Here is a 14,432-nt window from a genome sequence, read left to right as displayed (position 1 = left end):
TCCAAGAATTTTCCCGTTCCCAAGAATTTTCCCGTTCCCTCCCCTTTTACCTCTCCTGTTCCCTTTCCTCTACTCTATTGATCTCCCTTTGATTTCCCTAAGATATCCTTTACCTCCAACTTTCTTTCCTTCCTCTCTAGCTTCCACATTTGAGAGAAAACATATGACCCCTGACCTTCTGAGTTTAGCTTATTTCTCTTAACATAATGGTTCTACTCATGTTCCTGCAAATGACAATTTTATTTTTCTTTATGGCGCAATAAAACTCCATTGTATACCCCATTTTCTTTATCCACTCATCTGTTTATGGACACGTAGGCATTTTCATAATTTGACTATTGTATTTGTCAAGATTTTGTTTCAGTTTTTGTTTTTCTAGTCTACTCTGCACATAAACTTGGAAGTATATCAACATAAAATAAGATGCATAGATTTTTTTTCTTTTTGGTACCAGGGATTGAACTCAGGGGCACTTCAGCCACATCCCTACCCCTATTTTGTATTTTTATTTATTTAGAGACAGAGACTCATTGAATCGCATAGTTATTTCCCTATTTCTGAGGCTAGCTTTGAACTCTTCCTCCTGTCTTAGCCTCGATTACAGGCGTGTGCCACCACATCCAGCTAGATGTACAGATCCTAAGTGTAGAGTTTGGTGACTTTCTCCCAAAGTATCTGTATAACCATGAGCCCAACCAAGAAACAAAACATTTCGGTCTCTCCAGAAAGTTCCTTCAAGTTCCTCTGCACCATTCTTCCTCTTCCAGACAACTAGTGAATTAAATTTCATTGCTCTATTATAAATCCTTGATGTAAGGATGATGTCTCTTCAAAGTTCTCATTCTCAGTATCCCTGTCAACCAGTGAAGACCTTCCCCCTCCCCCAATTTTCTTAATTTAAATCCAATCTACTTCTCAAGCTCCTTTTTCTTACTCATATATATTTAATTTAGTTCTCCTAACAAAAGACTATCTTACTCATTATTAGATGACATTCTGAAGAGGAAAAAAGCTAGAAAAACAATATGTAACTTGCATATGTACAAAAACATATAACTGTAAGGAAAGGTTTCAGAGTATACATATTTGAACTTCCTAATTTTACTTCTATTTGCATGCCATCATCATTCCTGGAGGGAAAAAGTACTATACAGACCTATCTTACAGTGACAGATAAAATAAAGTCACAATGTGATAGGGAATAAATATGATTTTTTTTTTTAGGGAATAAATATAAAACTCAGGCAGAGCCCTTAAACTGTAGGTGGGAGCTTGGTTTATGTATGTAGCATGTGGAACTATACTAGTAGCTCCACAACTAAAACTAAAAACAATGAACTAGATTACAGAAAGTCATGAATGCCAGAATAGACTAGACACTTAATTAAATAGTTATTTAGAACATTTTTGAGAATGAAATATATTTAACCAATTCAGCAAACTAATGGTAAGACTGAAATGGTGAAAGAATAGAGGAAGGATGACAAATCTAAATGTTTTTATTATTAATGAATCTTACTAGTCTGATCCTGCTCTCCTTTAAGTGAAGCTAGCATATAAATATATAACTTATTACTTCCCAAAGGGTCCATTAAATTATATATTCATTTGGCATTTTAAATACCTGTTTAACTTACACAAAATTTCCTCAGGAAGATAACTATCAAATAAAGCTCTCTTATAGTTAAATTTAATGATAACTTGTGTGCATATTAGCATATAAACACTTGAGTAAACATCTTTTTTTACCTTCCAATTCCAGGCAGTGCATCAGGAAACCATGACAATTCCAGTTCCTGTCTCTTCTGCCTAATCAATGCACTGATTTCACTGACTTCTATAAATTCTGTACTAAAAGATAAATTTAGATCTTCATCAGAATTCCAAAAATAAAAATTTGGAGTAACAATTGATTATCCCAAGAATACCAGTAGTTTTTATACCAAGCATTATGGATCATACATAAGCATAAAAATTATTTTCCTATTATAACACTTTCAAAATAAATTCACTCCTGGGGCTGGGGCTATAGCTCAATGGTAGAGCATTTGCCTAGCATGTGTGAGACACTGGGTTCAATCCTCAGCACCACATAAAAATAAATAAAATGATAGTCCATCTATAACTAAAGATATATATATATTAAAAATAAATAAATAAACTCATTCTTAAAATAAGAAATAAACTTTTTTTTTTTTTAACTGTTGATTGAACCAGGGGCACTTTACCATTGAGCTACATACCCAACACTTTTTTATTTTGGGATAGGGGCTTGCTAAATTGCCCAGGCTAGTCTCAAACTTATGGTCCTCTTGCTTCATCCTCCTGAGTCTCTGGGATTAACAGGCATACACCACCAACAACTGGCAGTAAGTAATATTTACATATTATAAATCAAAATTATATATAATTGAATCCTAAAAGCGATGCTGTAATGCTTAAGCTGCAGTTTTTGTTTTTGTACTAGGGACTGAACCTGAACTCAGGGATGCTTCTGAGTTACACCTCTATTATTTTTTTGACACAGTGTCTCACTAAGTTTTTAGGGCTTTGCTAATATGCTGAGGATGGCTTCAAACTTTCGATTCTCCTGCCTCAGGCTTCCAAGTCACTGAGATTAAAGTGTGCGCCACCACACCCAGCAAGGTACAGACTTCTTAAAGTGTTAATTCAGCCTAATAACCCCAGTAATGAGAGAAATTCTAGGTATTGTACTTTCCCACTTTAAGTACACAACAAAAGAAAATAAAGGAGGTTACAATTACTACAAACAAAAATGGGTAATAGTTTGGCTTTTGGAAAGGCTACTCAGATCAATTGCTTCTGTGACACTTTGTCAAGGTCTAAAATTATATCATACAGTCTCACCTTGTTGGTTTAACTGATTGTTTGTATATGATTTTAAAACCCCAATTTAATCTTCAAATTACATAAATATCTTTTGAGCATCTACATACCAGTCACTATGGATTCAAAGATGACAACTTCTCTAATGAGTTCCACTTCATTAGGTACTATTCCCACAACGTAACAAATACCTTATAGGTTTCCCCATCATTTAACATGATTGTATAGAACAACAACTTATTAATGATAACAAAGTCCACAGACATACACAGGCATTGCATAAAGAACAGCTCACAAAAAAATCAAGTTTTCTCTTTGTTAGAGCCAGTCTGGTAAAAGAAACAAAAAACAAGGTGAGCCTTCATAATCCGTATTGAGCCCAGAGTTAAATTCCCACCAAGTTCATTATAATGATTAAAACATCAACTAGAAACAGCACAGATTAAAAGAAGAAAATACTAACCAGTAAGCTCTATAGGTAAAAGAAGATTCTCCAGTGTGACTACTAGAAGAAAATATATTGGAGAAAAAATTTCTGTAGCAATGACTTGCACACTGATTTGATCTTCGAGGCTAGAAATGTAAAAGGTAGTTAGTCAAACAGGAAACAAAACTACTTGCATAATAAGTACTTAACAGTCAACATAAAATATTTTTACACCTGAGACATTAGAGTTATACAGTATATAACCATAAAGTGTTATTATCTAAGAAAAACTTTGTTTGGTGGTGGGGGACACCAGGGATTGAACCAAAGAGCACTTAACCACTGAGCCACATCCCCAGCCCTTTTCATTTTTATTTTGAGACAATGTCTTACTAAGTTGCTTAGGGCCTCCCTAAGTTGCTGAGGCTGGCCTTAGACTTGCCAGCCTCCAGAGTTGCTGAGATTGCAGGAGTGCACCACCATACCCAGAAAAAAAAAATTTTTTATTTCAACAAACCTTATTTATCTTTATTGCTGCATTTTTCTTTCCTCTCACTTTACTGTATGGAGAGATTCCTGTACAAAAAACACAAAAGGACTTAGTTACTTTAATTTTTATTTTAAAAGGCTATAAACCTTTGTTACTGGCAAGAGAAAGTTAAAATATGTAGAAAAGCTGCATCTGTAATAATAATACTTGAATTTACATACATTCCAAAATGCTGTTTTTATCCCACCCTTTTCCCAACCCCCATAATAGGGACTGAATCCAGAGCTTTGCACTTGGTAGGCAAACACGAAGCTAGATCCTCAGTTCTTTTTAAGACAGGTTCTGGCTGTGACCCATGCTGACTTTGAGATGTGTGATCCATTTGCCTCAGTCTACCAATAATCTCTTATCTTGTTAAGTCACAGAGATAAGGAAAATATAAAAGATCACAATAAAGAAAACTGCTAGGCTGAGGTTGTGACTCAGAGCTCTCGCTTAGCATGCATGAGACACTGGATTTGATCCTCAGCACCACATAAAAATAAAATAAAGATATTGTGTTTACCTATTGCTAAAAAATAAATATTTTTTTAAATGCTATACTCAGAGTATATGGCTATTAAAATTCTAATTGACATATCCTGCCCTGTGCAAAATTTCATCTTATAACAAAAGATATATACTGAGATTGCAGAATACACCACTACGCCCAGTCAAACTATTAATAACAATAATACACTCAATATTTATTTTCCAGTTATTACCTAAAAAATAGTACTGGTGAGCTTATCTCAAGTAGGAGCTGACCAGAGGAAACTGAGGCCATTTCAGGTCAACCTTTAATTACATTTAGCCACTGATAAAGGATTCAAGTAAGTATTTCCCTTTTTACTCAAACTTTAAAGAGAAAATCATGATGTTAATTGAAATAGTTTTGTTTAGCAGTGTTGTTGGTTTCATTGCTTATAGCTTATTTTTTGCTGGACATTAATTTCTTTCTTTTGGTACCAGAGATTGAACTCAGGGACACTTAACCACTGATTCACATCCCCAGTTCTTTTTATTTTTTATTTTGAGATAGTATCTCACCGAGTTGCTTAGGCTAGCTTTGAATTCATGATACTTCTGCCTTAGCCTCCCAAGCCACTGAGATTATAGGTGTGTGCCACTACAACCAACTCTAGATATTAATTTCTAAAAGTACTTCCACATTAAGACAGACAAAGGAAAGATTCAATTAACCACCAAATTATATTAACATTTTTATAAATTACTGTTCTTTACCAACAAGCATCTGTTATTAGTCATCTAATATATTTATGGTCTACAATAAACTGCTGCAGATATGTCACTGCTATCCCTCAGAATTCTGAGGAAAGCCTACAGTGCAAACATCAATTGTCTTTTAGTCTTCAGTCCTGTTTCACAAAGGATCTATTGACGTTTTCTCTTAAAATCATATGTATTTTTCAGTTTTCTTGTTAGTCCAGTTAGTAAGAGCCTAACAGCATTCTAATTTCCTTTTAAGTTACTATTCAACTGCTGTTTGGTTTAGAGCTATTATCCATCCTTCACACACATCCCACCCACAACTGCTGTTAACAAATATAGTGTATACTCTGGGCAAGGGAGCTGGCTGCATTTCAGGATACAAATGCTACTGTACCATCTGATGTATATCTAAAAGATGATACAAAGGTTTTTATAAAGTTCCTTAAGAAGCCAGGAGTAAAAAATGTATCCAGTTACATTCTTAGGAAATAATCATTTTCGTTCAGCTATATACAGAATTGTTGTTCTCTAGTTATGCAGTATCATTTATGCCCTAAGAGTGATGAGTTGTTTTGATTCACTCAAAACTTAATGAATATATATTGTTTACATAGCATTCTTTCACTTGGAAACCTATCCAATGAAGCTGCTATTAAATTAAATGCTCTCTATGGAAAGAATGTTTAGTTTGGAGCCAATATTAAGAACTAAGCAGCTCCAAGCACAATCTCCAAAGCATTCGTTACTATTGAATTTCTATAAATTATGGTTGCTTAGAAATCATTTCACAAATCTACCCTAAATATAAAACTAAATCTAAAGTCACGTCACTGCCTTTACACAGTAATGTGCCTTTTAATTTTTATGAAAAATAAAGGAGTAAAACAACACTTTAAAGAAAAACTGCAGAATTACCCACTCTTTATTTCTGCTTACCAAGAGCACTCATCAAATCCTTTGCCTGCTTCTTCTAATATTCACTTCTACTTCTAAATAACAACCTTATAGTATTCTACTTTGATTATTCTGTTTCACATATTTCCTATTATTTTAACTGTGAAAAACTTTTTTTCTCTTTATAATACTGCATATACTCCTCTAGCTTATCCCCTTTGCTGCCTTCACTGTCCATATACCATCTTATTTGATATATCAATATATCAACATTTGATGTAGCAGTATTATATTATTATAACTTACAAACATTAATCACAGCTGAACTACGAGTTTTCCCTGAGGTTAATAATTGCTGTTTTTTGCTTTACTTTTTTTTTCTATATTACCTACCATTAATTCAGCTAACTCCACGACAAAAGTATAAATCTCTTAATAGATTCAAACACATCAACTCATCCATCACTTTTGTTTCCCAACTCTCTTGGAAATACTCTTCCTTATTCCTGCTCCAGTCAGAACTTGAAACTCTCAAAGCTGCTGTTCAACAGTCATTCTGGACTGTCCTCTGACATTGTGATCAGCTGCTTTTTCCTGGGTTGGAATTCATTTTCTGAATCTCACATTGTTCCTTCATTTATTTTCTCACTTAGTTAAGTATATACACCCTCCAGAGAATTGAGAAAGGGTGCATAAGAATTAATTTTTGAGCTCTTAATGTGTTTGAGAATGTCTTTATTCTTATTTTTGTCCTAACAATTGAGAGTTTGGCAGGCATAATGGAACTTTCTAGGTTACTGATTATTTTCCCCATAATTTTCAAGGCACTACTCCACTGCTCCAATTGTTTTTCACATTCTTACCCCTGGCCTTCTGTATGTGGCCTGTTTTTGCCCCCTTTAGACTCTTAGGATCCTGTTATCCTCAGACTTCTTGAATTTTATAAAGCATTTACTGTAGTTCTTTCCTCATTTACTAGGTATCATATGATTTATTTTTATCTGGACACCCAACTTTCTTTCCAATTTTTCTTTCTGTAATTCCCTTCTCAGATTTTATTATTCAGTATTTTATCTCTTAGATAAATACTCTATTATCTCTTTGGCTTTTGGTCCTACTTTCTGAGACTTCCCCATTACTCCTGTTGAAATTTTAAATTTCCATTACAATATTTTTACTTTCTAAAAGCTTTTTTAAAAATTGTTTTCTTTTATATCATTCATAAAATATCCCTTCTTTATCTCTAAGTAGATTCACTTTTTAAAGTTTTTCCTATTTCCCAGATGGATTCTAGTCCATTAGGTTCCTTTTGTCCCTGTTGTTATTTCTATTTTATTGACTTCCTTCACATATCTATGATCATCAATTGTTTGTGGGACACTAAAATGGTAATTGAAAATGGTGTGTGGGGCGGGGAGGCAGTCAGAGACTTTCAGCCAATGAGTTTCATTGTAGGATTATCAAGCAGATATCCAGTTAAGCCTTTGGGGCAAGTCAGTATCCCAGAAGATGCTGATCTGCTATTTTGGGGAATAATTGTCAGTGCTCTGGAAGTCTCCCGACTTGATTTAATTTCCCTTTTTATTGTTTCTTCTATCTTCAACTGTGCTGAAGTTTAATCTAATCCAATCTTCGCTACAGAATTCAATCCTTCAATTTTTGGGTAGTTCCATTCCTCTACCTTGCTCAGACAACAATCTGAAGAATAAACTGCCCTTCTAAAACCTGTGAAAGCATCAGGGCACAGTAGTGCACTCCTGTAATCCCAGCAACTTGGAAAGATAAGGCAGGAGGATCACAAGTTCAAGACTACCCTTAAAAAAAAAAAAAAAAAGGTCGGGGATGTAGCTCAATGGTAAATCCCTCCCCCCACAAAAAAAAAAAAAAAAAACAGAAAAATGTTAACCAATTCTGGTTTTGGGCCCCATCTCGCATCTCTGTTTTCAGAGATAATGGAGACCTCCAAACCTGAGACTTCTAAGTTTCTGCAGAATGTGAACTGACATGATTCTTATCTCCACTTTTCCTATGAAAGGTTTGGGTTTCTGCTAAAACAGTTTGCCATGCTCCTGGTAAATCAATTTCAAGCTTCTTTTGAGGACATCTCTTAAGTGTTGCCTCCTCTCTCTCTCCAGTTCTCTTGTCTTTGTAAATTAAAATTTTTCTTATTCCATTACTGTCATTTTAGTAAAGTACTGGGAGTGATCAGAGGATTAAATAGCTATGCTTACCTGGAAGTTTGTCTTATTTAATTCAGTATATTTTCAAACACATTTCATGAAATTACTAATTCCAAAAGATGTTTCATAATAATACCCTTTTATAAAGTATAAACCAATATTATAAAGGCTCTGAGCCAAAAGCCCAGGACTTAGCACTCAATTAAAATTGTAATTAATATTTCCAAAGTTGATAAAGACATAACTAAATAGATCTAGCATGTAATTAGAGAATTACTACATTAAGAAATGCATAAAAGGAGGACATTTTTGTAGACATCAATTATAAATAATTAACCCAAATCAAATTTAATATTCATTTCAATAAACAAAGAGTTGAACATCTCTAATCAAAAAATTCAGAATCTAAAACTTTTTGCATGCTGATACTGATGCTAAAAAAGTTTCAATTTTTGGAATATTTAAGATTTTGTTATCCTGGCATTAGAAATGTTCACCCAATTAAGTCTATGCAGACATTCCAAAATTCCCAGACTCTAATAAAATCTGAAACAGTTCTGGTCCCAACATTTCAGATAACGGCCACTCAACCTTTATAAATGTTAGATGCAAAAGAAGTATAAGTCTACTGTTTGGTATAATGAAAAAATGAAAAAGACATTATTAATAAATCCACCAACAGGTTTGCCATGTAATCTTTCACAAAAACTCTACTGAGGCACAGTAACATCTTTGTTATATGAGGAAACTAAATGAAAGTTTGTAATTTTACTAGAGTCCTGGGTACTTTAATGAAAAATCTAGTATAAAACTAAAGTTGATTGACTTCCAATAAAATCATGCATTAGGACTGTTGAAGTTTTCACTGATATACTACTATAATTATGGGCTATTCTAACAATTTCTAATACAGAAATAAGAATTTCACAATTTAATAAGCTGTATTCATTAGTTTGATTAGCTTATAACAAAAATAGATAACTTCTGGTATAAAGTCACATACCTATGTTTAAAGAATAGTTCATCCCAATTCAAAAATCTAAGAAATTAAAGACGCTAGCTGGGTGCAGTAGTGCACAACTATAATCCCAGAGGCTCAGGAGGCTGTGGGAGGACAATCATAAGTTCAAGTCCAGCCTCAGAAATAGCAAGGCACTAAGCAACTCAAGTGAAACCCTGTCTCTAAATAAAATAAGGAAGGAAGGAAGGAAGGAAGGAAGGAAGAAAGAAATGAAGGAAGGAAGGGAGGGAGGAAGGGAGGGAGGGAGGGAAAGAGGGAAAAGAAAAAGGAAGGAAGGAAGGAAGGAAGGAAGGAAGGAAGGAAGGAAGGAAGGAAGGAAGGAAGGAAGGAAGAGGGAAAAGAAAGAGGCAAAAGAAAAGGGTTGAGAATGTGGTTCAGTGATTGAGTGCCCCTGAGTTCAATTCCTGGTTAAAAAAAAAAAAACTAATTAATTAATTAAAGAAGCTAAACAAAGTTGCTTCTAAAATCTACAGGTTAGGCAGGGTGGCACACACCTGTTAATCGTAGCTACTTGGGAGAATGAGGCAGGAGGACTGCAAGTTTGAGGTCAGACTTGGAAAGCTTAAGGCTAGTCTTGGCAACTTATGGAGACTCCATCTCAAAATAACAAATAAAAAGGACTTGGGATACTTAATGGTAAAGTATCCCCGAGTTCAATCCCCAGTACCAGGAAAATAATAATAATAATAATAATAGGAGGAACTCAATTTACAACCTCCTACTACCTGTACCTCACCTTAATTTTGTCTATTCTTTACCTTGCTCATTAATGAAATGCCAAGATTTAGGAGTACACAGATGCTTTTCTGTCTATGACAGGTTCATTACTGCCCTTAAATTTTTAGACAATTCCAAGTAACATTTATAGATTCTTTTAGAGTCTTCTATTGAGGCAGTTTGTTAAACACTATCTTAAGAAATCTCCTAAGGAATGTGAAAATTACAGGTTAAAACTCTTAAGGGTTCTATCCTTATAGCTACAATTTATGAACATCTGCCTGGAAAAAACAAAATCTACATCTACCACATTTCTGCAAAATAAAACAAAAACCATGGTTAACTGATCTATTAAGTAAGGAGCAGCTATTATATCATCAAAAGTACACTCAAACAAGAACTAGCAGAATGAGGCAATATTTTATTTAAGACTTCAGAAAATCATGGAGTGTGAGAGAGGCTTACATGGATAACATTAACAAAAACACGCTTTAGTGAAAACACGCTGGATACGAAGTTAGAATACTAGATAAAACTCTAGCTGCTCCAATACTAACAATGTGATCTTGGACACGATATTTAGGTTTTAATAGTTTTAAATGCCTCAGGCTAGCATCATTCAGAATGGAGAAAAACTGAAGGCATTCCCTCTAAAATCTGGAACAAGACAGGGATGCCCTCTATCACCACTTCTATTCAATATAGTTCTCGAAATACTGGCCAGAGCAATTAGACAGACGAAAGAAATTAAAGGCATAAAGATGGGAAAAGAAGAACTTAAATTATCACTATTTGCGGATGACATGTAGACCCAAAAGGGTCTACAAAGAAACTACTAGAACTAATAAATGAATACAGCAAAGTGGCAGGATATAAAATCAACACGCATAAATCAAAGGCATTCCTGTATATCAGCGACAAATCTTCTGAAATGGAAATGAGGAAAACCACCCAATTCACAATATCCTCAAAAAAAATGAAATACTTGGGAGTCAACCTAACAAAAGGGTTGAAAGACTTATACAATGAAAACTACAGAACCCTAAAGAGAGAAATAGAAGAAGATCTTAGAAGATGGAAAAATATACCCTGTTCACGGATAGGCAGAACTAACATCATCAAAATGACGACATTACCAAAAGTTCATTATAGGTTTAATGCAATGCCAATCAAACTCCCAACGGTATTTCTTGTAGAAATAGATAAAGCAATCATGAAATTCATATGGAAAGATAAAAGAACCAGAATAGCAAAAGCAATTCTAAGCAGGAAGAGTGAATCATGCAGTATAGTGATACCAGACTTCAAACTATACTACAGAGCAATAGTAACAAAAACAGCATGGTACTAGTACCAAAACAGGCAGGTGGACCAATGGTACAGAATAGAGGACACAGAGACTAATCCACAAAGTTACAACTATCTTATATTTGATAAAGGGGCTAAAAGATGCCCTTCAATAGATGAATGGATAAAAAAAATGTGGCATGTATACACAATGGAGTATTACTCAGCACTAAAATATGACAAAATCATGGCATTTGCAAGGAAATGGATGACATTAGAGCAGATTATGCTAAGTGAAGCCAGCAAATCCCTAAAAAACAAATGCCAAATGTCTTCTTTGATATAAGGAGGGCAACTAAGAACAGAGCAGGGAGGAAGAGCATGAGAAGAAGATCACCATTAAACAGGGATGAGAGGGGGGAAGGGAAGGGAGACAGAAGGGAAAATGCATGGAAATGGAAGGAGACCTCCATCGTTATACGAAATTACATATAAGAGGAAGTGAAGGGAAAGGGGAAAAAAAACAAGAGAGAGAAATGAGTTACAGTAGATGAGGTAGACAGAGAAGATGGGAGGGGAGGGAAGGGGAGGGGGGATAGTAGAGGATAGAAAGGGCAGCAGAATACAACATACACTAGTATGGCAGTATGTAAAAAAGTGGATGTGTAACTGATGTGATTCTGCAATCTGTATAAGGGGTAAAAATGGGAGTTCATAATCCACTTGAACCAAATGTATGAAATATGATATATCAAGAGCTTTGTAATGTTTTGAACAACTAATAATAATAAAAAAATAAGAATAAAACAAAGTTTTAAAATTTGTAATTACGATCAATTAAACATTTGATGAAGTACCAAAGTGACACCTAAGCAGATTTAACTAATTATTATCAATTTTTGTTTTTCATCGCTTCCATTCTACATAGAGCTAAAGATCATCACTCCTGTCCCCTCTAACTATCTTTATAGTTTTACTCCGATACATGTGTTATCACTTTGGTCTCCTTATTATTAGGTAGCTATGGCCAAGGACCATTACTATCCTGTATGATACCCTAGAAAATGCTATACTCCAGAAAATAATTACTATCCTCAAGAAAGAAAACCTTACAAGGAAAAAGCACAAAAATAAAACAATATACTGTATTTCACTAAAATTAACTATAAAATCTAGAAATAAGTACCACTGGAGAAGGTAGTCAATTAACTTTTCAAAGCACTTTAATTACAGAAAATTTCAAACAGAATATCATAATGAAAACTCATACAACCAGATCTCAACTTCTCTATTAATTCATAGTCAACTTTAATTTAATAATTACCTTAACTTCATTTTCAAGAAATCCTGTACATCATATTTTGTGAATAAATATTTCAATATATAACTAAAAAGGAAAAATGCTTTTGGGGGAAGAAGTATCATGAATCCCATAATCACAAAGAAAAGCAAAACAAAAACCCAAAACGAATAATTCCTTAATATCAAATATAGATCTGTTGAATTTTCCACAATTGTCTCATAAGTTATATTTTTTTTTACTTTCTTTTTACATTACATTAGAATAAGGATACAAATAAAATCCACACATCACAATTGGTTGAATGTCATTTTTAATCTATAGTTTCCCCTCCCTTACTTTGTAAACTCCTTAGAATTTTTAAACTGAGGAAATCAGGTAACTTTTTTCATAGTGGATATTTTGCTAATTGCAACCCCTGTCACTTAATATGCATCTCTGCTTTTATTTTGTAAACAAGAACAGCTTTTAATCAGGCACACTTGTGTTACACACTAAATTTTGGTGTTACTGACTTCCATTTAGGAAGTGCTTAATATCTGTCTCTCCTGTTATGAGGTTAACAGCCATTGTTAGTCTCTTCCTAAATCCATTAATTCAACATATTTTCTGGGTTTCAATAACTGTCCTGTTAGAGCCCAATCAAATTCATTCCTGAGGGGTTTTTTATTGTAATTATAATAGTCTTTGACAGCTTCCTTGCTGCTATGAAAAATATTTTTTCAAGAAGCTCTGATTCTTTTGAGAAACAGTATTTCAAGAACACAATCTGGGAACCAGGACAAGGACAGAGTGTTTTCTTATCACTTAGAAATTATTTTATTTTCATATGATTTGAGGTATTAAAGATTGAACTCCAATGGCACTCTATCACTGAATTACATCCCCAGCCTTTTTTGGGGGGGGGGGGGGGAGAATAGGATGTCACTAAGGTGACCAGGATGGTCTCTAAATTGTGATCCTTTGCCTCAGTTTCCCAAGTAGGTGTGCCTCCTACCCAACTAGAATTTTTGTTTCAGAGTTGCTAAAAGTGCTCTTTTAGATCTAATAGTGCATTGAATAGTATCCCCTCAAAATCGTATTCACTTAGAACCTCAAAAAAATGGGTCTTACTGGAAATAGTCTTACCAAGCCAAGTAAAATTAGGAACTGACATGAGATCAGTGAGTTAGAGTGACCCCAAGTTCTGTAAGAGTGTTCTTAGAAGAGGATACAGACACACACAAAAAAAGAAGGCTATAGAGGCTGAGATTGAAGTGATACAGCTACAAATCAAGGAATGTCACATATTGTTGTAACAGATCAGAAATTACAAAAAACAAGAAAAAAAAAAAAAAACTCTTCCCTAAAGTCTTCAGAAGAAGACCTGCCAACACTCCACCTACAGAATTCTAGCCTCCAGAATGTTAAGAAAATTAATTTCTGTTGTTTCAAGCCATCATGTTTGTGTCATGTGTTGTAGCAGATCTAAAAAATTAAGAGACCTGGATCTCAATTTTGAAAATCAAATTTTAAATAAAAATAAGCAGATAAGCAAACTAAATTGGTCAAGGTATTCCTAAAACTTCTCTGCACATAGAATACAACTTTTGAACTGAATTTCTCAGTGTCCATTTTTTTCATATATCATCACATATCTTCTGTATTATCAAAAACAATGGTGATTCCTTTAAAAAAATCTATAAAGAAACTAAAATAGGATATTGAATTCACCAATTTTTGACACCCTGGGGTATGCTGGCACACATATCTAACATTTTACCTCCCAACACTCCCACTCAATAAAAAACCAGAGGGTTAAGAGAATACCACAATTAAGTTGGGATTTTTTTTTAAGTTGCTACTATCCATTCTCCAAATTTAATAATAGTACTGTATCATTTTCTGTCTAAGGACATTCTTATTGAATTTGGGGCCACCCTAATTCACTATTATCTCATGTCAATCCTTAACTAACTTGGCTTGCAAAGATCTTATTTCCAAATGTGTTCACATAT

General features: G+C 34.1%; 1 protein-coding gene across 3 annotated transcripts in view; it reads right to left on the bottom strand.

The window, feature by feature from the left end:
* Scaf11 (SR-related CTD associated factor 11) overlaps positions 1-14,432 on the bottom strand; it is a 79,040-nt gene that overhangs the window by 10,682 nt on the left and 53,926 nt on the right. For all 3 annotated transcript variants that reach the window (XM_013358479.3, XM_013358478.3, XM_005324855.4), the window contains exons 7-9: positions 3,792-3,850; positions 3,311-3,420; positions 1,750-1,851 (exon numbers count right to left, since the gene is read on the bottom strand). In XM_013358479.3, the coding sequence (XP_013213933.2) occupies positions 1,750-1,851; positions 3,311-3,420; positions 3,792-3,850 (271 nt within the window). The remainder of the gene's footprint in view (positions 1-1,749; positions 1,852-3,310; positions 3,421-3,791; positions 3,851-14,432) is intronic.

This window comes from Ictidomys tridecemlineatus, chromosome 6, assembly GCF_052094955.1.
Source record: "Ictidomys tridecemlineatus isolate mIctTri1 chromosome 6, mIctTri1.hap1, whole genome shotgun sequence".
Taxonomy (NCBI): domain Eukaryota; kingdom Metazoa; phylum Chordata; class Mammalia; order Rodentia; family Sciuridae; genus Ictidomys; species Ictidomys tridecemlineatus.
This window is presented reverse-complemented; position numbering and strand designations above follow the sequence as displayed.